This window comes from Peromyscus eremicus, chromosome 20 (genome assembly GCF_949786415.1).
Source record: "Peromyscus eremicus chromosome 20, PerEre_H2_v1, whole genome shotgun sequence".
In the NCBI taxonomy this organism is placed as follows: domain Eukaryota; kingdom Metazoa; phylum Chordata; class Mammalia; order Rodentia; family Cricetidae; genus Peromyscus; species Peromyscus eremicus.
In genome coordinates this window covers 59,971,250-59,995,800 of record NC_081436.1, presented here as the reverse complement: position 1 = coordinate 59,995,800, position 24,551 = coordinate 59,971,250, and the positions used below count along the sequence as shown (strand labels likewise).

Sequence of the window (24,551 nt, the reverse complement as noted above, 5' to 3'; positions counted from 1 at the left end):
GAAGTTTATTGATTTCTTTGTGCATTCTGTGCGTTAATGCTGTTAGACAAATATCTGGCAAAGACAATTAAGTTGTCCATTCATTCTGTTGATTGTTTGCTGTGAAGAAGTTGGAAAGTTTATATAATCCAATATTTAAATTCTTGCTTTTGTTCCCTAGGATATTGGAGTCCTATTCAGGAAATCCTTGCTATAATCTTGACGAGTTCTCTTGTTTTTTTCAACTATTAGTTTCAAGTCTTTCATAAAGGTCCATGATGCATTTTCCGCTGGTATTTATAAAATTTGAGAGGTATGGGTTTAGTTTCAATCTCCATGTCAATGTCCAGTTTCCTCAGCACTGTTTGTTTGTCTGCTGTGTATTGGGGGATCTTGTCAAGACTCAGCTGCTGCTGCATTGATTTAGTTGTGAGTTTTCTATTCCGTGGGTTTCCATGTCTGTCTTTATCAAGTAGTTAAGCTATCTCTATTAACTATGAGTGCATTTTGTAATCAGGTATTGTCATGCATTCGCCATTGGTTTTCTTGCTTGCGCTTGCTTTGGTGAATTTTGAGGTTTCTTTTACTTATGGTTGAATTTCAGCTTTTTTGTTTGTTTGCTTGTTTGTTTACTTTCTCGCTCTGTGAAGTATTCCACTGGTATTTTCTTGGGGATTGCGTTGAATTTGCAGGGTTTTTGTTTCTGGTGCTATGGCTATTTTAATAGTACTAATTCTCCCAATACATAAACATAGAAAGTTTTCATATTATAGATTGTAGCAACCTTTCATTTCCTTGATACTTTCATCCCTAGTTATTCTATTTTAATCTCCTAATGCTATTGCAAATGTAATTGTTACATAGAAAATCTATTAATTTTTAATGTTGATTTTGTTTCTTGTTGCTTTGCTGGGTTTATCAGTTCTGAGAGTCTTGCTGGAGTCTTGGTGGTTTCTCACAGGCAGTATCAGACAGTCTGCGAAGAGATGTGGCTCTTTTTGCTGTGTTCTGTTTCTTTCTCTTGCCTAATGATTGTGGTAATATTTCATTGATGTTTATTTGATGTATTGGGTAGGACTGATGAGAATGGACAGTCTTCCCCTTGATTTCAGAGGACCTGCTCTCATTTTCTCACCTTTAGTATGTTGTTCACTGTGGGTTTGTTAAAGAACACAGCCACAGTCATTTGTGTAAATATTGCCTATGGCTGCTTTCTTCAGGCCACGGCAGACTTGCAGCCAAGTTAAAGTTTGCACACCAGCAAAAGAACCGCTAGTGAGGAATGAGGAGACAGCTCCTGCCCCAAACTGCCTGCTCTGAAGGTGTGAGGCTCTGAGTTTCATACCTGTCACCCAGGGGAAAAGGACAGAAGCCGGGAATGGTGCCCTGTGGATATCCCAATCAATATCCTCATCATTGAACAGCCAGAGGCAGGCAGATCCCCGGGGTTCGCTGACCTGGCAGCCTAACTTAATAATGGGTTCAGGCCAGTGAGAGACCCCATCTCAAAAGCGCAGGGTGTACAGTGTCCCCTCAACTGGTCCTGTGATCTAGACATGCACACACACTCATGCACTCACACAAACGAGGACACCACTGCAGGACCAAGTACCCACACGTGGAGGCACATACATGTACGCATGCGTGTACACACCCACACCCACACCCACAAACCTACAGTGTATATTATTATTGGGTCTTTATATGAAAAGTTTGCTCTTCCTCCCTGTTGTCACATTACTTCCTAGTATTCAGGACTACATGTAGCTGTCATAGAAGTTTCCCATTCCAAAAGTCTAAGTATTAGAAAAGGCTTATGTTTATGTGTATATATTTTTTATCTATGTCTATGTGTGCTTAAATTTTCTTGTCAATTGGTATTATTTGTATTTAACATTCTATTTTACTATTGTGATAGCAGCATGAAACTTTTTAAAAGACTTTTCCCAAACAATATTTAGCTAATAACATATTTTCATTACACATATTTTTTTTTCATCCAGGGCTAATTTTATTTTTTTGCTGTTTTGAAATAAATTTGTTTTATGTCTGAGTACTTCTTGAGCTATGAACAATTTTACAGGTGTAGTTTAATGGACTAACGGGTATTATATTGACTTGACTATATTTCATGTCACAGGTATTAATATATTTTAATATATCATTCAGTTTATTCTGCAATCTTAAATTTTATATGGAGTCAGTTATACTGTTATTTAAACATGACTATTTTAAGAGTTTTTTGGCTACTTACTGAATAATTGATCTAAGTTTGATGGAATAAAAACAGGAGTAATCCCGTCACTTGGGAGTCTGAGACAGAAGTTTAAGGTCCACCTAAACCTGTCTCATAGCACAACAGCAATTTGATGACATATTTAGAGGTCATATAATTTAATTCTTTATGTATACTTTTACCCAAGAATTTGTTAATCTTTCTAGAAAATTGTGTTCCCCAGTCTTCACTTAAAATTTGTTATTAGCAAGACTTATCTGATGTATAATGAAATTTTTACAGAGCATAAGTAGTATTTTAAAATAATTAAAACATTGACTGAGGAGAGGATTCTGTAACTGCTAATAATGTTGCTACATTTTCAGTCCCATTTATATTGTTATTATTTTTTTGGATCAGGTAAGTATTAGATGCTTATTTTGATGGGTACATTTTTGTCTAGATATCTTTACTTCAGCTTTAAAGTTACGATCTTGAGCAAAGGGTATGTATGTATTTGTGTGTTTACATTTCTGTCTACATGCATAATGCTTACAAATTTACATGACAGTGTTCTATAGCCACCAGGGAGTCCATTAAACTCATTTCCTCTTTTGTGCTTTTCAATGTATATGTTTAAGAAAAATGATCTTCCCATGAATTCTCTTTATGGAAATCATATACTTTTAGTATGTTTCTTTTATATTTGCTAGGGTTGGTTAAATTAATTTGGTTTTTAATTCAAATCAGAGTTTAAAAACCGATCTAAAATTGATTTATTTGGAGGTAGTAACAGTTACTGAGGATACTGATCTCCTCTTTTAATAGGCTTATCATTCATTTTTCTCATTTTTTATGTTCTATTTTTAGTCAATTTCAGTAGTATTTTGTATATTTACCAGCATGGTATCATCAAAAGTGTATTCCATAAACACTTTTTAATTTTAGTTATATAAATTTCAAATTTAAAAATTCCTGATAACTAGATTTATAATGTATTCTAGGAAAACTTTCTTTAACAAGAAACCTAATTTTATGACAATAGTTTAAAAGTGCAGTTTTAAATTGCATTAGAAAACTGTTAGAAACCAGTTGCAAACCAATTAGATTGACATGATGAATTAAGAGCCAAAGTTCTTGTGCCAAATTTGTGTACTATCAAATATATTCTTCTGGGCACAGATGAGCCAGTGGTTTTTAATCTAGTTGTCTTCTCTTTTAATCCAAGTATATTTTATTCAGATTGAAATTATTATTTTTAATAGTCATGCTTTTATTTACCAAAATGCATAGTTTAACTTAAAATAAAGACAATACTACATTTAATTTATATCTCCTACTTGGAGTGAAAACAACAGATCAGTCTCACATTTCTTCTTTTATACATCCTAATTAGGATTTAGAAGTAAGAACTGAACATTAATTTTATGGGTTTTTTTTCTACTTGATAGGTGCTATGGATATAGAGGAGAGAAATCGCCAAATGAAAATTAACAAATACAAACAGGTAGCCGGATCAGATCCCAGACTGGAACAAGATTACCGTTCGAAGGCAAGACAATTTTCTTTTTAAAAGTTGTAAAATAGCAATCATATGAAGCCGCTAGATTCTTTTAAATGACTGACTATAGTTAAGTCAGACACAAACATATAATGTAATGGCCCAGTGATATTAAATGCTAAAATGTATAATTGTTTGTGTACCAGCTCTTAGGAATATACTTCTCCTTATTAGACACACATTATTATATAACATATAAAGTTAAAGACCTAAAGACCAAAGCTTTTAGATTTTTTTTATTTTATAAAATTTGTATCCCTTCAAAAATGTTTAGGGAAATCTTCCATTATCATCCTGTGTGTTTTTTAATACATCTTTTTCTCTTTTACTACTTTGGTATTCTAATTAAATCTGATTTATTACTAAGTTATGGAAGCAAACATATGCTTGGAAGGTTCAAAAGGTGATTTGGCAAATATATTTTTAAATTATCTTCTGGATATAAATTGAGATAAGAGGTCTAGCCAGGAAGAAAATTAAGAGTATTGTTTATCTTATTCTTCATTGCCTTTATATTCTTAAAGGCATTTTAGGATCATATTATTGTATAGCATGAGTATCCTGTCTACTATGATCATTACATATAATATTCTCAATAATATCATCATTTTAGAAAAGAGTGTCATGAAAAATAAAAGCCAGGACAATGTAAGGGAAAGGTAGCTCGAGATGTAGTGAGCCAGATGTGCAGTGTGGCATCCTAACAGGCAGCGAGGGGATGGGGCTCACCCGACTGGCAGGACACTTGCCTAGAAGGTAGGATGCCCTGGACACAATCATTAGCACTATTTATAAAACAAACAAAAAAATAAATCAATCAAGGAAGCAAGAAAAGGCAGAAGCATGGTTAGAAGCATGGTTGGTTGAATGAGCTGCATCAGTCATATAATAAAAAAATAAGTCCTAATCCCAGCACTGGAAAAACAGAGGCAGGCAGATCTATGTGAGTTCATGGCCAGCCTGGTCTACAAAGTGAGTTCCAGGCCAACCAAGGCTACACAGTGAGACCTTGTTTCAAAGCCATAAACACTAAATAAATAAACAAACAAACAAATAAATAAATAAGCAAGTCCTCTAGAAGCAGTAGCAATGGTTCTTATTTGAAATACCTTACAAGTTTATTTCAGAGTCTTGGAGCAAAGAGATGCTATCGGTATGGCTAAGAGTTTTTGTTTTCCAAAACATAAATTTGAAGTCCTCACCACTCTTTGATAACTGAATGTTTAGAGCCCCCAATTTTATAACCTTTGACACTAAACATTTTAGGTTTGGAAAAAGCTGGAGTACTAATAAAGAACTAATTATACCGAACAAGATAATTTCATAGTATAATCCCAGAGCACTGACATCCATGCACCTGGGGACATTTTAGAAATACAATTCTCTGCATTCTTCACACCTGTGAAGTCTCCATTAGATGATTCTGACATAGACTAAAGTTTTAAAACTGTTGCTTTAATGTGAAGCGATTCTGAAATTTAGTTTTTGTAGTGGAAATAGTTGGCTAGAAGCCAGAGATGAATGATAATGAAAATTGGATTCTTTATTTTGAGGGTAAATTATCTTACATTTTGTAAGACCTCATATGAAGTTTGACTAATCTACCAGAGCATAACAAAAATAACAAAAAAATTACTTTTTCTGGGGCTAGGATTCTGTTCTCTGCTCACTCCAAACTATAATCCAGTCACTAAGGTACAGCTGTACTTGTTTCCAAATGTGGAACTGTGCTTGGTGCCCTGGCTCCCGTCATCTCTAGGTTAACCTTGATGCCCTGTCTCCTAGTATCTCTAGGTTAACCTTGATGCCCTGTCTCCTAGTATCTCTAGGTTAACCTTGGTGCCCTGGCTCCCGTCATCTCTAGGTTAACCTTGGTGCCCTGTCTCCTAGTATCTCTAGGTTAACCTTGATGCCCTGTCTCCTAGTATCTCTAGGTTAACCTTGATGCCCTGTCTCCTAGTATCTCTAGGTTAACCTTGGTGCCCTGGCTCCCGTCATCTCTAGGTCATCTTTCTCTCTTAAAGGTCAAAGAAAAATTATAGAGTATGTTTTTTCAGTCAAGATTAAGTTATGTTTAGTTTCCATATTAATAGCTTCTTAGACCACAATTTTAAGAATCATGTTTTCTTTTTAATAAGAGACCCTCATGCCTCCAGTCTTTATTTACCTATTTTGATTTTCTTTATGTACCACTTACAAAAACTACTATTGGATAATGTATTTTAATATGTTATATCCAGTTTCCCCCAAAAAAAAACTAATCTAATAAAGGAACTTTTTTCTTTCATTTTTCTTTATTAAGAAATTTTCTATTCACTCCACATGCTATCCACAGATTCCCCCCTTCTCCCTCCTGCCACCCCCTAGTCCTCTTTCCCAAGCCACCCCACATCCCTACATCCCCCAAATCGAGGTCTCCCAAGGGGAGTCAGCAGAGCCCAGCACACTGAGCCTAGGCAGGTCCAAGCCCCTTCCCACTGCACCAAGGCTGTGCAAGCTTATGTTGGAGAGGATGTGATGCAAGGGGAACACTCCTCCACTGTTGGTGGGAATGCAAACTTGTACAACCACTCTGGAAATCAGTATGGCGGTTTCTCAGAAAATTGGGAAGAAGTCTACCTGAAGACCCAGTTATACCACTCTTGGGCATATACCAAGGAATCCTCAATCTTACCGCAAGGAAATATGCTCAACTATGTTCATATCAGCATTATTCGTAATAGAAAGGAACTTTCATAGTGAAGTATTGAAAGTTAGGTAATCAATTGTTATAAAACATATAAAGTTAGATTTTTACGTTAAAATAATAGAATCTTTGGTATCCTGTCACCAAATATAGAAAAGAAGGGATATCTACTGCTAGATATAATAAAGAAAGGTTAAATAATTTACTGTTCTAAAATATAAGAAATTAGGTTATCTAGTATTATAAAATAGAGAGGAGGAAATACCTTATAAAATAGAAATTGGGTTACATACTGTTACAGAAAAAGGTTAGGTGAGCTTTATTAAAAAGCATAGGGTGGTTAGCACATGAATGTCAGTCACCCACTGAGTCATGGGAAATGGTACTACAGCTAACCCAGGTTTTCAGTTCTCAGATAACTGACCTGAAACCCAAAGCTTTACACATATAAAGCACCTGCTACACTTTTAGCTATAATCCTGGAGTGTCAGTGATGGTATCATGAAGTTCTGTGTTGAATTGTATTAAATATTAGACTGGTTTGTAAAATCCGTAGCATCTACCTTGTTAGCCCCTCTCAGGGTTTCTCAAGTCTTCAGTATGGATAATTCTAAATAACTCTTGATAAACTCACAGGACTAACCAACCCTCCTTAGTGTTTCTCTTTAAAGGCATCCTGCTAAGCAAGTCTTTCTAGAAACATTTTATGTATTCTCAGAAACCAGAAGCAGGAAGTATTTTGGATAAGACTATAAAGGAATATGCACATGTGATTTCTGTTTTTCTCAAGGATTTTCCTCAAAGAAGAATATGGCATTGCAGTCCACGTGCTTCTCGGGTTTTGAATTTTCTCCCGTCTTGAATGTGATTCACCCTTCCATTCTTGGCAGTGATTTATTGATTAACTTACTTCTCTTCTTCAAAATCAGTGTTCTCTCATTGGCTCAGAAACATGTAATTTGTCTGTGAAACTTAGCAGTATAAATGATAATTGACCTGTAATTTATATGATATAATAAATTAGCATAATTCTTCATAATTAAGTATCAAATAGCATGAAAAAGTATATAATATTTAAATATATAATGTTTATTTTTGAATTAGCTATATTTGGCATCATGGATAATTTTAAAAACAATTAAGTAGCTGGGCAGCAGTGGCGCACGCCTTTAATCCCAGCACTTGGGAGGCAGAGGCAGGCAGATCTCTGTGAGTTCGAGGCCAGCCTAGTCTACAAAGCGAAATCCAGGACAGGCACCAAAGCTACACAGAAAAACCCTGTCTCAAAAAACCAAAAAGGAAAAAAAAACAATTAAATAGAAAGATTTTTTTTGTTTTTTTGTTTGTTTGTTTTACTATTTTACAAATAATAGCATACAACTCATTAGCACAAAATATATAATGGATCTCAAAGATTATTTCTCTGTAATAATGTTCTTTTCAAAGGAAATTTTATGGAAAAATCTCTCCAAAATCACCATGCTGTTCTCTTCTGTTATATCTCCTACACTGCAGTTTTCTGATTTGACTACACACAATTAAAAAGCAATGTAATTCATAAATTGTTGCGATATTTTCAAATATAGACCAAAAGCCTACAGTTCATTTAACCTACAATCTAAAAGGCTATTCTATTAGTTGAATTCAGTGCGTTGGTTTTCTAGAAGCAGGACCGATGCTGTGAACGCCAGGAGAGGTTTTTTTCTTCGTTCATTGCATTGCCAGTTGTCAGGTACTGCTGACGTGTGTCTTGCCACTTGTCCCTTAAGTTTCTAGTTTGATAAGCACTCGTGCACACATCTCATAAACATGAGTAACACAGTCCAATTCAATCCATTTAAATAAAATGTGGATTACATATTTAATTTTAAGTACAAGTAAAACTAAAGTTTATGGAACCATAGACAATATAAAATATTTTAGACAATTTGCAAGATTCTCACAATGAATTAAACTATTATATGTTATCACAACTGTTTTTTAACAGAGAAAGCAAATTCAGTGCTAGCCTTTGTATTGACTTTTCAGAACATGGGACTGGAGATATCAGAGAGAGGACATCACTTGAAGCTTGTTAGGAGTGACCGCGTGGGTGTTGATAAGAGTGACCACATGGGTGTTTAAAAGTTGGTGTTTGTGCAGAAATTCTTGGAAGCTTAACCATCCTCCCATTGTGGAAGCAATTCTCAAGTGCAGCGTGGAGCCAAGCCGACTCCTCTTGGATGCATGGGTGGCTTTGGTCCTTTATCTGTTACTAGGGTGATGTTGGAAAGTTCATTGGGCAGTGTGATGATAGTTACAGGAAAAGAAACAGCTTTGCACTTAGTAAGTGCTCTCAGTAATGACATGGATGGTATTAGTTAGTTTTCTATTAATAGTGACATAATCAAATATGTTCATAAACAATGCAAATGAAAGTGGTGGATCCAAATAAAATTTCAGAAATAACTGAGCTAATGAAAGGATCTACTAAACGACAAATACCCTTAAATGTTTCCTTCATTCTATAGTAGGTTCAAACAACCAAAATATAAAAGAAAAATAATATAAAGGGAGGGAATTTATGAACCTTGAAAGTGGCATGCAAATTATAAAAAATAAAACAACTGTAAAACAGGTGACTAATATTTATAAACAAAATTACTAAGATAAATTATACTGTCAAAGTTAGCATTATATACATGTATTGTCCCTATAATTAATAGTACACATTTTCAAATACGTCTTAATTGTGAAAGTCATAAATAAATCTGAAAGCTGATAGATTAAACTTATATAAGGCAAAATTTAAAATACAGATTAAATAGTCTTATACAAATTATTAAGATGTATAAAATGTATGAATTTTAGATATGATTTAGAAATAGAACAATGAATTTGTGTATGAGTTTTAGAGCACTGACCGAAATAAAATGTTTGGGAAATTTTTTTCTTAAGCCAAACGTTTGTGTTGCTGACGTTATACAGCAAGCAGTGCAGTGAGTGTGAGCCAGGCTTTATTTCTACTGCAGAGAGCTGTGAAACAGCAGTTCTCAAGTACCATGACAGTCTGGTACCCAGAGAACCAGGTGTCACGGCGCTCTCAGCAATCTTCTCCTTCCAGGGCCTCAGGATGCCACTGTGATGTCCCCTAGGAAGTCATGAAATTCTTTCCCTCCCAGTAAACAGTCTGTTGTTTCATAAGCAAAAGTAAGGGTCACAGTTTTAGAATTCCTATTGGCCTTACTCCAGCCTGAGGCCACACCTCGATTTCTTCATCATAGCACACCATTTCTGAAATCTTCTATTTGCCTTTGTCAATTTTTTTGTTATTGCGTTCATTTCCATAAACCCTGCATTGAACAGATTCTACAGCAAAATCCCAACATACTTCCAAAAACCAGTAGAACTGCTTTGGGACCATAGGGAAGCACAAAAGATAAGTTCTACCACTTGGAAGAATTCTTTCTGCCAAGCCAGCTGGCTAGCCTCTGAGAAAGACTGCATGCTGAGTCGTAGCTGCTGCCACACTGTAGATTGCCAAGCAGTGGAAGTGTCAGCCGGCGCCGTGTGCACAGTAGAGATGCTTCCTCTCCGCTCCTCCACCTTAGCCAGCCACTACGCCTTTAATTAGTCACTTTCTGTGTGCTTTTGCACTCCACTCTGTGGTTAGTTCTTTACAAGTATATTTATGAAGACAGCTAGAACGAGATTTTACAGCTAGTACTTACTAATGGCAGCAGTTATCAGTACTGTCCTCTGATGAACCTAATAAAGAAAGCCTTCACTCCCATTGTCAAATTTGAAAAATCACTTAAAGGACAGGCATATATTGAGAAGACAAAAAATTCAGTCATGTTTTGAAAATCGTTTTGTCTTATTTTTCCTTTTCTTAGTTTTTTTTTTTAAATAATCTTTGTGAAAGGAGTGTTCCCTTTTTTTTTTTTTTTTTTTTTTTTTTGAGACAGGGTTTCTCTGTGTAGCTTTGGAGCCCTTCCTGGAACTCACTCTGTAGACCAGGCTGGCCTCGAACTCACAGAGATCCACCTGCCTCTGCCTCCCGAGTGCTGGGATTAAGGCGTGAGTCATCACCGCCTGCTTGTTCCCATTTATCTTAAATATCCATCAGACTAGAATTTTCAGCTAACTAAACGCTTTATGTATGTACTTACATCATTTTTCTATTATCTTTGAAATAAGTGAAAGAAGGGATGATAAGTATGTCACTGAGGGTGAAGAAGTCATTGGGAATGTATCTATTTCTCTTGATGGGAATCATCAGTCCCTACAGTAGCAGCCACATTCAGAGCAGTATACAGAAATACCGATATATGACAGTTTGGGAAATATCAGTCCTCAGTTGATTTTCGTCAGTTGATTATGATTTAATGTAGATTGCAGAGTAGCATGTAGCTGGAAGTTCCAGTCCCGCCTTTGACTCAGGCTTCTTGCTGGCTAGCTCTTATAACTTAACTCAACCCATAACTATTAATCTATGCATTGCTACGTATTCTGTGGCTTTACCTGCATCCCACTACATGTTGCTCCTTGGACGGGTGGTTTGACGTCTCCCCTTACTCTCCTTTTTCCTTTCACTGTCCCTCTTAGATTTACCCGCCTGGCTCCATCCTGTCCTGCCATAGGCCAGTGCAGCTTTATTTACAGCCAATGAGAGTAAAACGTATTCACAGCATACAGAAAGACATCCCACAGCAGTGGTGTTAAATGGAACTCCAGAAGTAAACGACTTAGTTCCCTCTACCTCTCCACAGCCTTAGGGGAGTTACCTCTTATACTGCACAGAATTATTTTCCTAATTAAGTCTGTGTGCACACAGAGCTGTTGAGACGGGCCGTGAGCATCAGCATCGTCTAGTCTGTGTGCACACAGAGCTGCTGAGGCGGCCCGTGAGGATCAGCGTCGTCTAGCCATAGTATGACACTAGCAATGGTAGTGATGGTGATGAATATAGAAGAAGAAAAAGAACTCCAGCGAGCCCTTGGAGTTCAGGTTTTATTTGTGGCCTTCAAAACTCTAGAACAGATAGATAAAATTATCTTTAAGGCAATCATAAAAGTAAGAAAAGAGAAAAATGAAAAAAGTTACAGTTTTTAAGAAACCTAAAAACTTATTTAAGTGTTCTTGTGTTTTTCCAGTCTGGTCAAATTATTATCTTTCTTTCATGTTCTCTGTTGATCTGTATATCCTTCAATTTTATTTCATATATCTATGTGCTGATATGGTTAGCTAGAAATGTTTGTTTACACATAATTTATATATATATATATATATATATTATATGTAAACTGTACACATATAACACACACACATACCATAAAGCTGATTGAGTGAATTTCTGTCCTTGATGTTTTACTTGTTTTGTCTGTGTAAGGACACTGGTCTGAATGGATTAGGCTCAGCCAAATGACCACACTTTATCTTTAGTCACGCCTTAAAGTCCCTGTCCTCTAGTGCAGTCACATTCTGAGACACTGACTCCCACATTTGAATTTGGAAGCAACTCATTTCAGACCACAACAAATCTCTGCAGATTAGCTAATGGTCATTTAATTTAAATTAACACTTGAGGGGCTGGAGAGATGTCTCAGGGTCAAGAACATGTACTGCCCTTGAAGACGTGAGTTTGGTTCCCAGCGTCCTCATAGTGGCTTACAGCCTCTCCGGTTCAGGAAACCCAAGGCCCTTTTCTGGTCTACATGTAACTGGTTGCATGAAGTATGCAAAGCATGTTTCATTACAATGTAGGTAATGATCTGAACACTGCTGACTGAAGCTATATTGGTTGGAGCGTTTTGGTTGATTTTATAACTTTTTTCTTTCTCTTTTTCCCTGTTTTCCCTACTATCCTCTCAAATCCCTAGAAAATATTCTGAGTTTGTTTCTGAAAGTTCACTTTAAAAAGCGTCTTTCTTAGCTGTAAAATCACATTCAAGTGTGGTTCTCTTAACCTGAGTTTCATACTGACTTTCAGGAACAGATTTATTGTTTCATTCATTTCTACTTCCAGCCATAGAGTCACATTTAGTGGTAGGAAGTGTTAAAAGAATGTTTTGTTATGAAGAGCGAGATCCAGGACAGGTACCAAAACTACATGGCGAAACCCTGTCTCAAAAAAAAAAAAAGGTTTGAAATAACCAAAACAGCAGTTTATACTTTTGTAGCACAGTAGAAGATGACATCCAAAATGCAATTTCTTTTCTTTTTAGTAAATATAATGTTCCTAAAGACTAACAAAAGAAAGGATTTTAAATAAAATTGTCTCTGGCTACCTGCAGGTAAAAGGGTCAGCCTATGGACAACAGCACAATTGTTAAAAGCACAGTTTGTTCCTGTGTTGTCTAAGAATACAGGAGTAACAATTCTCTTTTACCTCCAGAAAAAATGACAATTTACACTCTCACATTTGATTTTATCAATCCATCTGAATTGATGGTTTGCTAACAGTTAGAATACTTTTTAGGGAATGACTGGTGAAGACCACAGAAAGGAGAGAAGTCTTGCTTAATGCAATCAGGAATTATATTAAAAATAGAGAATAAATGCAATAAAGTAAGATAGTAAGTATCATTTCATGCAATCTAATAAGATAAAGTGTTGGTGTATAAGTACTGCAAATATTGAAATTTCCATGCACAAGAATGGGTTTCTGAGCTTTTGTCATGGATGGGTGAAGTGCCCATGAGACTTAGCCCTCTCTAAGGACTATTAGCAGTTAGGTTGTGGGGGGAGGGTGTCATTTTCTTCAGTGACAGTCACTGGTAAGTTGCCCTTACTCTATTAATAACCCCCCCACCCACTATCTGGCAGGAAAATAAATAAACTCAGTGGGCCACACACAATAAAAGGAAGTCAGGACAGGAACTTAAGCAGAGCAGGAACCTAGAGGCAGGAGCTGATGCAGAGACATGGAGAGGAGCTGCTCACTGGCTTGCTCAGCCTGCTTTCTTATAGACCCAGGACCGCCAGCCCAGGGATGGCACCACCCACCATGGGCTGTACCCTCCCCCAGATATTATATTTTTAGAATACCAATATCTATATTCTTCTATACTGCTTTTCTAAATTTTCATAAAATTCGCGGTATTATAGGTTTCGAAGGCAGTCACTATTGTGAGTAAACATGTGTATTGAAAACATAATTCTACAGAGTGAGTTCGAGATAGTCAGGACCACACAGTGAAACCCTGTCTTAAAAAACTAAAAATAAATAATGAATAAATAATAAAAAAATGAAGTGTAACTCTAATAGAATATTTAAGATACTAATGAAAATTAAAGACAAGGAGTTCTGTGTAGCGTCTACTACTCTGGATGCTCAGACTTGGCTGCTCTTCCATCCAGAATAGCCTCTGGAGACCAAGCTACTACTACTCTTTCATGTAAACAGGTTCAAAGGTTCAAAGTAATGGACCTTCCAGATTCCCAACACAGATACAATGCTGTATCTGCCATATGCTTGAATGTAATGGGCCAGAGGGATTGTGGGGCCATTTTAGATTTTTTTTAATGCCATGCAGTTTTCAGATTATTATTTAGCCTTATTTCTCCTAGCTACAAGTACCTGTGATCTCTCTTACCTTCCAAGGTACTGATATTTGAAATAAAGCCCTACTTTATAACACTGCTCATATTTCTTCTGTACCTGCCTGCTTCAGATTCTCATCGCTGTGGTCCTGCTCTTGGTGTTCTCATATCTTATTTCTATAGCAACACTTGAGATGCTAGCTTGCCACTTCACACCTGGGATGTGATTAATAAGGCTTGTCTATTAGTATATCTCATATCTTACTAAAGCATGTAAATATTCTCTAATAAAGTATAAAAGTTAGGTAATGAGCCATGTAATGCTTTAAAATGGCTACAAAAGACTATAAGTTTTTGTATGTAGGCCAGGTTTCTTTATATTCTTTTTAATTTTTTAAAAATTAGTAAACAGTATTAAATTTCATTGTGGCATATTTAAAATTTAATTTTTTCTTGATCTTTCTTCCTCTGTCTTCTTCTTGGCCTCCCTCTTGTGCCCTTTCACCCCCACTGGCCATCTTCCCCCTTCATGTCCCACATGTTCTGCTCTTTCCATCTCCACCTTCAACCCCTCTGCTTACCCTCTATGCTCGTCTTTCTAGTTTCATGGTATTTCTTATTTCTGAGTAGACCATAAAAGTTTCTTTACCTGAGCTTTGGAGAGGCCTTCACTGGTACCAATTGATGAAGTGCTTCTGCTGTGTGTGAGTCCATCAGTTTGGACTAAGAGCTGGCATTTTATTCTGTCCTCTCTTGGCTTCAGTGTGTATGAAATTATTTGCGAATAAGGGTCTGTTCTCAAAAGGAACAAATGAGGTGCTGTTTCATGTCAGAATGGGTCATTTCTGTTAACATGGCTGAGGGTTCTTCAGTGTCTGAGAAAAGCAGACTCCACAGTCCCAGAGTGAGGCAGAAAGTTCAGATGACATGCATTTGTGATTTCACAGCATAATAAAGGGAAGAAAACAAACCTAAATCAGTAAATGTCCGATTGCTAGTATTCTAAGTATATTTTCTATCCATAGGTAGAATTTAAAAAATAACAATGATTATATATTGGGAAAGGGAAATGATAAATAAATTATCTAAAGTCACTTGTAAACCATAAGAATATTCAAACTTTAATTAGTTATAATCAAAGGTTGTTGTTTTTCTTGATTTGAAACTTTCCTTAAAGTCTAATATAAGCATAATTATAGATTAACTATTTATGTAATGACTGAAAGTGAATTAACAAATTGGGATTATTGGTTTCTTTTATTTGCAGGCATGGGATTAGAAAATAATTTATAAAGGAGATTACCAGCTAGTTTCAAGGTTTTTAGGTCAAGATATTTGAAGGTAGAGCTGAATGGTGGGCAAAACTCGGTATCCTGAAAATGAACTTTGGTGTCATCAAAGACTGTGGCTAACGACTGTCGTGATAAATATCTACTGAGTCAAGTCTTTTTGAATTTTAGCTCACATTGACCTGAGGGGAAGTTAGTATCTCTGTTGTTTTCATCTAGACTCAACAAAGTCAACAGAGTTGCTTAAGATTACATGGCCACTATAGTGGGAGAATAGTTCAGTCCATAGCCGTTTCTTTCAGCTCTCTTAACCCATGGTCATCATAATATATTGCCTCTTATATGACTACATTTTGATATTCACTAATATTGTTGTTTATAGACTATGTCTCTAGCATGAGGTTAGAAAATATATTTTTTCGGATATACACTAGAAAGAATTGTGTCATGGTTAAGGTTTTTATTGCTGTGAGAAAAACCATGACCAAGTGTAATTTGGGGAGGAAAGGATTTGTCTCATCTACAACTTTCAGGTAACACTCTATCACTGAGGAAAGTCAGGGCAAGAACCTGGAGGCAGGAACTGATGCAGAGGCCATAGAAGAACGCTGCTCACTGACCAGCCGAGAGCTTGTACCACCTACAGTGAGCTGTGCCCTCTTATATCAGTCATCAATCAAGAAAATGAACTGTGGGCTGGGCAGATGGCTCAGAGGTTAAGAGCACTGGTTGTTCTTCCAGGGGTCCTGAGTTCAATTACCCACACCCACATGGTGACTCAGAACAATCTGTAATGAGATCTGGTGCCCTATTCTGGCCTGCAGGCATACATGCAGACAGAACACTGTATACATAATAAATAAATAATGAATACATCTTTAAAAAGAGAAGAAGAAGGAGGAGAGAGAGAGAGAGAATGAACTACAGGGTTAGCCATGTGCCAATTGGGTGGGGACATTTTCTTAATTGAGGTTCCCTCTTCTAAAATGATTCAAACTTGTGTGAAGTTGACAAAAAAAACCTAGCCAGTTCAATTGGTCAGGTTTGCATCCAGCAACAACAAAAATATGAAAAAATTACCAAAATCAGTAAGAGATTATCTTTTCCATTCAAGTACAAACAGAAGTCCAGGGCTGGAATTACTACTTACTGAAGTATTCCTTCTGCTCTATTCTTGGAAAAAGCCTTTCATTCACAGAATTGCTACTGCACCAGTGGGTTCATAGTAAGTTTCAGCCAGAGAAGAGGGAAAATTCAACGGTCAGAGTTGGCCCATTATAAACAGGAAAGAAATGGCTTTCTCTTAGCCTTATCCCTTGACTCCTGTTCATGTATCAGTGGTCACACTAGTCTAATTCTAACCCAGCTGTGAGGGATCCTAGAAAATGAAGTTTTGCTTTGCTGCTGTCTAATGGCTGGATTACTTAGTAAAGAACTGAGGGGGAGGAAGCATGTTGGATGAGCATTCAGCAGTAATGGCCACAAGTACATAGCCATTAAGTACCAATACAAAGACCAAGTACCTATTCATTACCCCCAAGGGGCTAAATATTAAGGTAATATTGGTGTCTCTTAAATGAGTAACCAATATTTCTTAATTATTAAAGTGGAGAATGCTGGGGAGAAGTCAAAGGTAATTCACAGCCACCTTTATGAAATCTACTTGGATTTTATGTCTTATTAATTAGCACAAAAAATGTGAGAGATACAGAAAGGGCTGTTTTAAAGAAAAAGAGAATAAATTTGACTTTGGCCATATTAAATGTACCTGAAAAACCACAAGTGGGAGGTAACCAGTTAGTATGCACAAATATGAGTCGAAAGCTTGGGATAGAGGTCAGGACACAAGACAAAGATCTGTTAGTCACTATGTAGTCGTTACCCCATAAATAATGACCTAGAACATCCATGGAATAATACGTGTGATAAGAAGAAAAGTAGATTTAGATGGAAACTTCAGACAAGTGTGTCAGATAAGGATAAGAAAAGTGAAACCAGGAAAAACTAGTGAGAAGGAATCGTCAAGGAAGTAGAGGAGAAACCACAAGGGGCATTGTCTGAGAAGCCATTCCAAGAGCATGTCAGGAAAAGAAGGAAAGGAGGAAAGCTAAGAAGTCCCTGACTTTCAAAGAGGCATCCCATTGTTTGTAGAGCAGTTTCCCTAAGTGTTGAAATGGAATGGGCTGGATTATTATTGCTTCTGAAGACTAGAATGGTAATTTCCTTTTTTAATGTGAAAACATGAGCTCTGCAGCAAACTGAGGTCTCTAAACCTGGGATGTCTTTTTAGAAACTGGCATAGATCCTATTTCTGGAAATTTTGGGAAATTGATGGAAATAAACAAAAGATATTTTGTAACCATGAGCTGACTGTGAATAGAATACAGAGTTCCCACAAGGCCAGGGGTTTAGGAAAGCCAAAATTACCTACTGGTGATATTTCTTCCTTTACAAGTCCTCTGGGAAAAATAATTTACTCAATTACTTTTCTTCAGACCAAAAATTGCAGCTGGGTTCTTGAATAGGTACTGGCGTACATGCTACCTTTTTGATTCTAGTTTTTACTTCATGCTGTTATTGTTGTTTATGCTCCAAATATTTCCTTGGATTAGTGTATTTCAGGTGTTTTATTGATCTTTACTCATCTCCTAGGACTTTGGTGAATCCTGCAAACAGTGCACATATTTCTAAACTCCATCCCCACTTGTGTGCCCAATTCTACATACAGTGACCACATAAATTAAATCAGCCATGATTTTTACTGTCTTGTTTGTTTGTTTGTTTGTTTCATTTTGTTTTTGAGGTACTGGGGATTAAATCCAGAGTTTTACACATGCTAAGCAAGTTTTCTACCACTGAGCTATATACCCCAGGCCCATTGTGGAAACTTTCAAACTGTAATTATAAACGATGTCTTTAAATTAAAATTTTTGACTCAGAAAGCTGGTTTGCCAAACACCACTTCCTCCACTCTCCATGGGACTTAAAAGATTAAGTCACTACAGAACTGTTCCAACAGTCTCTTCTGCTCAGGTTTGATACTTCATGGTGAAGAGAATACTCGAATTTATTGTCAACATCAATGTTAATTATTCTGTTCATATACATTTATTGAGTATTTATTGATTTCCTACTTTTTGCTGGGCAAGAATCAAGATTGCAGGACAACAAAATGAGTAGTTTTCCTCCAGGAGATTATAATCTATAAAGGTGGATAGTTGGAAAGATGAGGGAAATGGGGAGAAATGGTAGCAGACCAAACAGAGAGACACGTGAAATCAAATGATAAAACCGTAACAGAGAATTCATTTAAGTAGTTTAGGATCACTCAGAGTAATGTTTGATCCTCCTTGAATACCTCACAAGAGATTTCATCTCTACTATGTCTTGGAGGGTGACTAGCTAATGGAGAGGGTCCAGGGCATAGCTCATTTTACCTCACACAACTTTCTTCTAGCTCCAGCTATGACAAAGGCCCCCTCATAATGCCTGGAAAGAATCAATGAAAGAATTTGCATATACTATTTAAAACACTGCCTTTTATGAGGTGCACGGATAATGATCATAACTAGTTTTATTACTGCACTGACTGAAGAATCCAGAGAGAAAGTTCAGTGTATCAGGCTCCAGAGAAATTTTTCAGCTCTTGGCTCCCTGCCAGCCTGAAGCAGATAGTCTGTGGACTCTTCTGAGTCCTTTCTCTTGAACTTGTTGCCATCAGTGGTCTTTTAAGAGTATTTTCATTTGTAGAATATTGTCTATAAGGCAAATCTTAAATGTAAGTCCAGCGTCTCTGGCTTTTCTCTGCCTCTCCCTCTCATGTACAGATCATACAGTACCCTCATCAGGAGTCACATCTAAACAAAATTGTCCCTGGCAATTAGGACTGTTGTTGTGTGTACAAATTAGTGACTGTAAGAGCCTTAAGTACTTCACAGGAGAAAAAACTAGCTCATGTAAGAGATTAACTATAATTATGGAATTGTTAAAGAGCAGCAGATAATCTTTTCTGAATTATGAAATAATATAAAGGCATAATGACAAAAGTGATACCAACCCCCACTCACATAATTCCTTAACTGACTGTAGTAGAGGCTTTGTCTCTGTTCTCTGCACTGCCCCCAAACTGATATCAGAAGTCATGCTTCCAAAGATTGTTAGTCCTAATTTTTTTCCTAATCTTTAGGTCTATTCATTTTTTCTCCATGTCATCGCTACTTTTTCTGTGATAATATACCGTGATCAAGGCAATTTATTGAAGAAAGACTTTGTTTGAGGCTTACAGTTCAGTTGATGAGTCTGTGAGACCATAATGGTGGGAACTAGGAAACAGACAGGCAGTTATGGTGCTTGAGCAGTAGCTGAGGGCTTGCATCTTGATCCACAAGCATGAGGCAGAGAAAGCTAGCTAGGCTTTTGAAACCTCATAGCCCACTCCCCAGTGACATCTTTTCCAATAAGCCTACACCTCCTAACAGGTCCCAAACAGTTCCACCAACTAGGGACCAAGTATTCAGACACAGGGCCTATGGTCCTCATTCTCAATCAGACCCCCACACTCCCTAAATGTGATTTAAAGATTCTTCCAAATACTACTTGATTGATACATAAACTTACTTTGTTCTCAATGACGATGATATTGTTTTCTACCTAGCATTTGTAATAATTCTTTAGGCTAGCATTTTGTAACAAAATACAGTGTTTAGTAAGATTTGTTCAGTTGGCGCTAACCAGTGCTTGAGGAAACTCCTAATTCTTTATCTGAGATGTTCATGTACAAAGACTGGCGTAGCCAAAGTTGATGCAGTGCTATGTGGGGGTGGGGATAACAGTCTGGGAAATTGCCCAAAACCTTCAAATGGGGACACTGAAGAATATGGAACTTTTATTTTAAAAATTCAATTTTTATCAACTATATCTTAAAATTTTAATGATTTCTAGCTTTCCAGTAGAGCTTTGCAGATATACTGTTACTTTCCACTAATTTTAGATAAATGGGAAGAACATTAACTTTTCCAGGCCACTTAGGAACTCCTGAGAATCTAGAACATTCTGAAGAATGATTATTTCCTGTAAATTTCTGTAGTTCATGATCTGCTTGAAATTGACATATGAAAATCACAATATTGTCGAGAAAGCCTTGCCCAAGATTTTAGTGATCACCAAACAGGGTAGTTTTCAGCTAAGATTATGAACCTTCTGTTTTTGCTCCACTAAATAGAAGAATGAGCATTCCTTGTTAATCTGTCAACTGTATCCTGCCTGACAGTTGCTTAAAACCTTATTTGATGTATAGTGCAAAGACAACACCAACTATTTTCTAAATAAACCAATTTACTTATTCACACTCATAGCTCATTTTCTGGGTATAATAATAATTGAACTGCTTTTATATCACTGTTAAAGTTTACAATTTTTGCTTATCATGCTTTGAGTAAAAAATACATTAAACATTTTCTATGTAAATTATAGTATCAGGTCATAATTTTATGGGGAGCTTGAATTATATATATGATTATGTTTTATCCTAAGTATATTTAAACTATGTTCTTCCTTTTTATATTAAAGGGTTTTTTAAATTTTTTCATTGTTTTATTCTCTGTAGCTTCATACATATACACATGAATTTGAGCCATTTACACCCTCCATTGCCCTCTCTAATACACAATGAATTTTAGTCATTTTCTCCTTCCAATGCGCTCCCCACTTATTCCCATGTCTTCCTTTTGTGTGCAACCCATTGAATTTAATTAGAGGGGCTTGCATGAGCAGCTTATCAGTAGTTATTCTACTGCAGAAAATTACACCTTGTCCCCCCAGCAGCCAGTAACTGCCAAGAGTCCCCATGAATCAGTGGGGCCTCATGGTTCACTCACCCATGCATGAAGTTCCTCGTATTGTATAGATCTTGTGTAGATAAACACAACTGAAGTGAGTGTATGAATAAAATGGGTATGTCGTGTCCAGAAGACATCTTTTGCTGCACATCTTCCTGTCTTCTGTCTCTTGTATTTCCATCCCATCATCCAGAAGCCTTGAAGAAGTGATATAAATGTTCCTGTTAGGGTTTAGACTTGACTAACAATCTAAGCACTTTGACCAGTTATGAGTCCCTGCATTAACAAGTCCCTGCATTGCAAGGCTGAGAGCAATACTGGTCTCTAGATATAAATGAGTACTTAGAAGGCTTTTAGACAACATCTTCATTTAGCAAAAAAATAGTGGGTTCCCATACAGGGCCCATGATCTCCACAGCCAACCATCAGTTTCCCAGATTTACAGTGCCAGGCATACCTTCCTTCCCTCTTATATAGTGAGCCTCAAATCCAATCAGAAAACCATAGATTGACTGCCATAACAGTCATGGCATGGTTGCATCAGAGGTCATGTCTTGTCTAGTAGGTTATTGTCATAGTTCATAGGCATCATAGCTGGGAAAGACTATTGGTGACTTCTTTCTCCAGCAGCCTACTTTCTGGCACTATGAAGTACGCACACACATACAAATTAATAATGTAATTTTAAATGATTTTCTTGGTCTCACTTTTGAAGTTTCTCATTCTGTTTATTACATATCTATTTGTGATTGAAGACACAGATATATACCTATGATAAACATGCTTAGTTGCTTAGGAGTCAACAGAATGGTACAGTCTTGAGGAGATATTTATACCATCAAACTACAGCTTTTAGCTATGTTCTGTTCTTGATACAAGCTATATCATTTAATTCCTTTCCATTTAATGACCGTATGCTTTAGGCACTGCACTTAAACATCAGCTATTTCTAGGAGACTACTGAGTGTCCTGTTTAGTTTTTTAGACAGAGTCTTACTTTGTAGCCCAAGCTGGCCTTGAATTTCCAGCAGTCATCTGCTTTAATCTGCTAAGAGAAACACAAAATTGAGGAAGTTATTTTCCTGGCCTTGAGTAGTTTGTTTCCAAATACAAGATTTCAAAACATAGTCTCATTTGCCATTTAAACTCTTGCTATGTGTCCAATACTGTGCTGGATACAGGCATTGTTCTGTTAATTGTCGCAGCAAGCCTAGCAGAAAGGCATTGTTGTTTTCCACATTGTTTACAGTGATAATTGAGACACTCGTAACAGCAATTAGTCCACGAAAGGAAACCTAGTCATTTATATGGCTAGAATTCAGACCAGTGATTCAGTCTCACTAAAGACACTTGGTGTCTAATGACTGTTATTGTCTCTACTTCCTGCTACAGTTAAAGCTCTTCATTTCTCATTTGAATTCAGATATGATGTTTCATGAGCAAAAGCAAATAAGAAATATAATGCTAGACTGCTTTTCTATCTAATCATGAAATATCTCAAAATAAATGGTAGCAGGTTGCTTCTCTTTTTTATAAATTATAGAAATGAGAAAAATAAAGTCCCCTAGGTACAGTTAAATATCTACTGAGCAATTAAAACATTTTTGTAGTTGAAATATTAAAAGATATATTGGTAAAATTAAAGATTTCCATATATGTCTCAACTTCAGGTCAATGTACTTTAAATAAATTGAGTGGATAATATAAATATAGTCTATTACAATTGTTCACACATATATTATTTAGATGTACAGGTGGATACATAACAGAAAATCTTGACTCTACCTATTGAAATAATACAATAATAATAATAAGTTAATTGGTACTTTTAAATGAATTTAGTTGAAAAAGAGTATTATGAACTAAATTTGTACCAAATAAGTGAATAATGTTATTCATATTAATAAGCACCATCATTCTCTTTATATAGACATTTCCTGGGGAAAGAGGCAGCAGTGTTTTGAATAATTTATTTTTTTAGTAATTAAAGTTGAAAGGTAAGTTGAACTAAAAAAGTGAGTTGCCACCTAATTTAATTATGGATTTCTAGATTAATTAATTTGATTATTAATGTTTTATGGCATCTTAGAAACAGTCCCTTTATTTTACATTTGAAGTCAGTTTTTAATAAAAATGTATATAGCTAGAAATTGTGAGGTCCAGAAGAAACAAAATCAGTCATCTGGATATAAATGTTTAAGCTATGGCCACTTACTGTTCAAGTTGTATTGGTTAAAATATATCTATCAAATATTTATACTGAACCACTATTTCTTATGGATTATTTTATGAAATGACAAGTCTTCAAGTCACAGCTAGTGGTTTATATAAAATACCTGTTTTTTCAAAAGCTTTGTGAAACTCGCCTGTACCTATATTTAGAAAGTTCTCAAAAACTAGACTACTAATAATTCTTAAAAATAAGCATGTTTCAGCATAAGGTATATAATGAGCATAAAAGAAGCTCCATTAACAGAGATTCTCTTGCGCAGTGATACTGGCATAGCATAGCCATACTGGGTGGGTTTTTAGAAGAAGAATCCAGAAGTAACAACATAGTAATAATACATCACTTATTTACATCATACTAGCTATAATGTAACGAAACACATATTGTTTCTAATTTTCCAAACTATCATGCAGGAAGGATATGATTATTATTGTCATCTTACAATAAGAATATTAAAGATTAATTTGCCCAGATTTGCTCAGCTGTTGCGTCTCCTTTGCTCCAAGGTTCCAGGCTCCAAGGTCCCTATCTCCCTTCCCTTTTTTCTTTTTCTTTTTTAAATTTCAGCTTGAGGACTCTTGGCAACTGATCTTTTGTTGTCAGTGATAAAATTCAATTATGTCCATTAGTTTTAACATTAAATGTATTTTATGAGAGTAGGTCATTAACATAAAATATTTATGTTGGTTTTCAATTTACCAGAATATTTGAGCACCCTAGAATCCCTTGAACCCTGCTGTGCCATTTAACTATCTAATTATTTCAATTCCAGGAAGATTGAGCTATTGTAAATAATGACTTTTTCTAATATTTCTAGGATTCATCAAAATTCCTGCGAATGCTCAGAAATTAAACTTCACTTTTCTCCTGGCTTTTCTAAAACATTTAGTTTTTCATTAATTAGATTTTGTATTATCTCTAGGTTTTCAGTGAAGCGCAATGGATTAAAGAGAAAGTTGATGACTACTAGAATTGGTCTTTATACAGAGGCAACTTGACCAGATTTTTTTTCTTTCAAATTTTTATCAGAAATTTAAGAGCTGTGCTTCTTAATGTTAAGCAAAATGTTTATTTCCCAGATTTTAGCTAAGTGTTCTTTCCTAAGGCCATTGCTGTTTTGAAACTTTTAATGGCCCTCATTGGGGTGTGGTGGAAAAGCTGCAATTACTTTGCTAAAAGCAAAGGTTTCCTATAAATTTTATTTTTGTTTTAGGATAATTGCTGTTCACT

The 24,551-nt window shown here is 36.0% G+C and overlaps 1 protein-coding gene across 3 annotated transcripts in view; it reads left to right on the top strand.

Annotated features, from left to right (window-relative positions):
• The window catches only part of Rims2 (regulating synaptic membrane exocytosis 2), a 473,841-nt gene that overhangs the window by 340,340 nt on the left and 108,950 nt on the right, over positions 1-24,551 (top strand). For all 3 annotated transcript variants that reach the window (XM_059247963.1, XM_059247965.1, XM_059247962.1), the window contains one exon: positions 3,646-3,746. In XM_059247963.1, the coding sequence (XP_059103946.1) occupies positions 3,646-3,746 (101 nt within the window). The remainder of the gene's footprint in view (positions 1-3,645; positions 3,747-24,551) is intronic.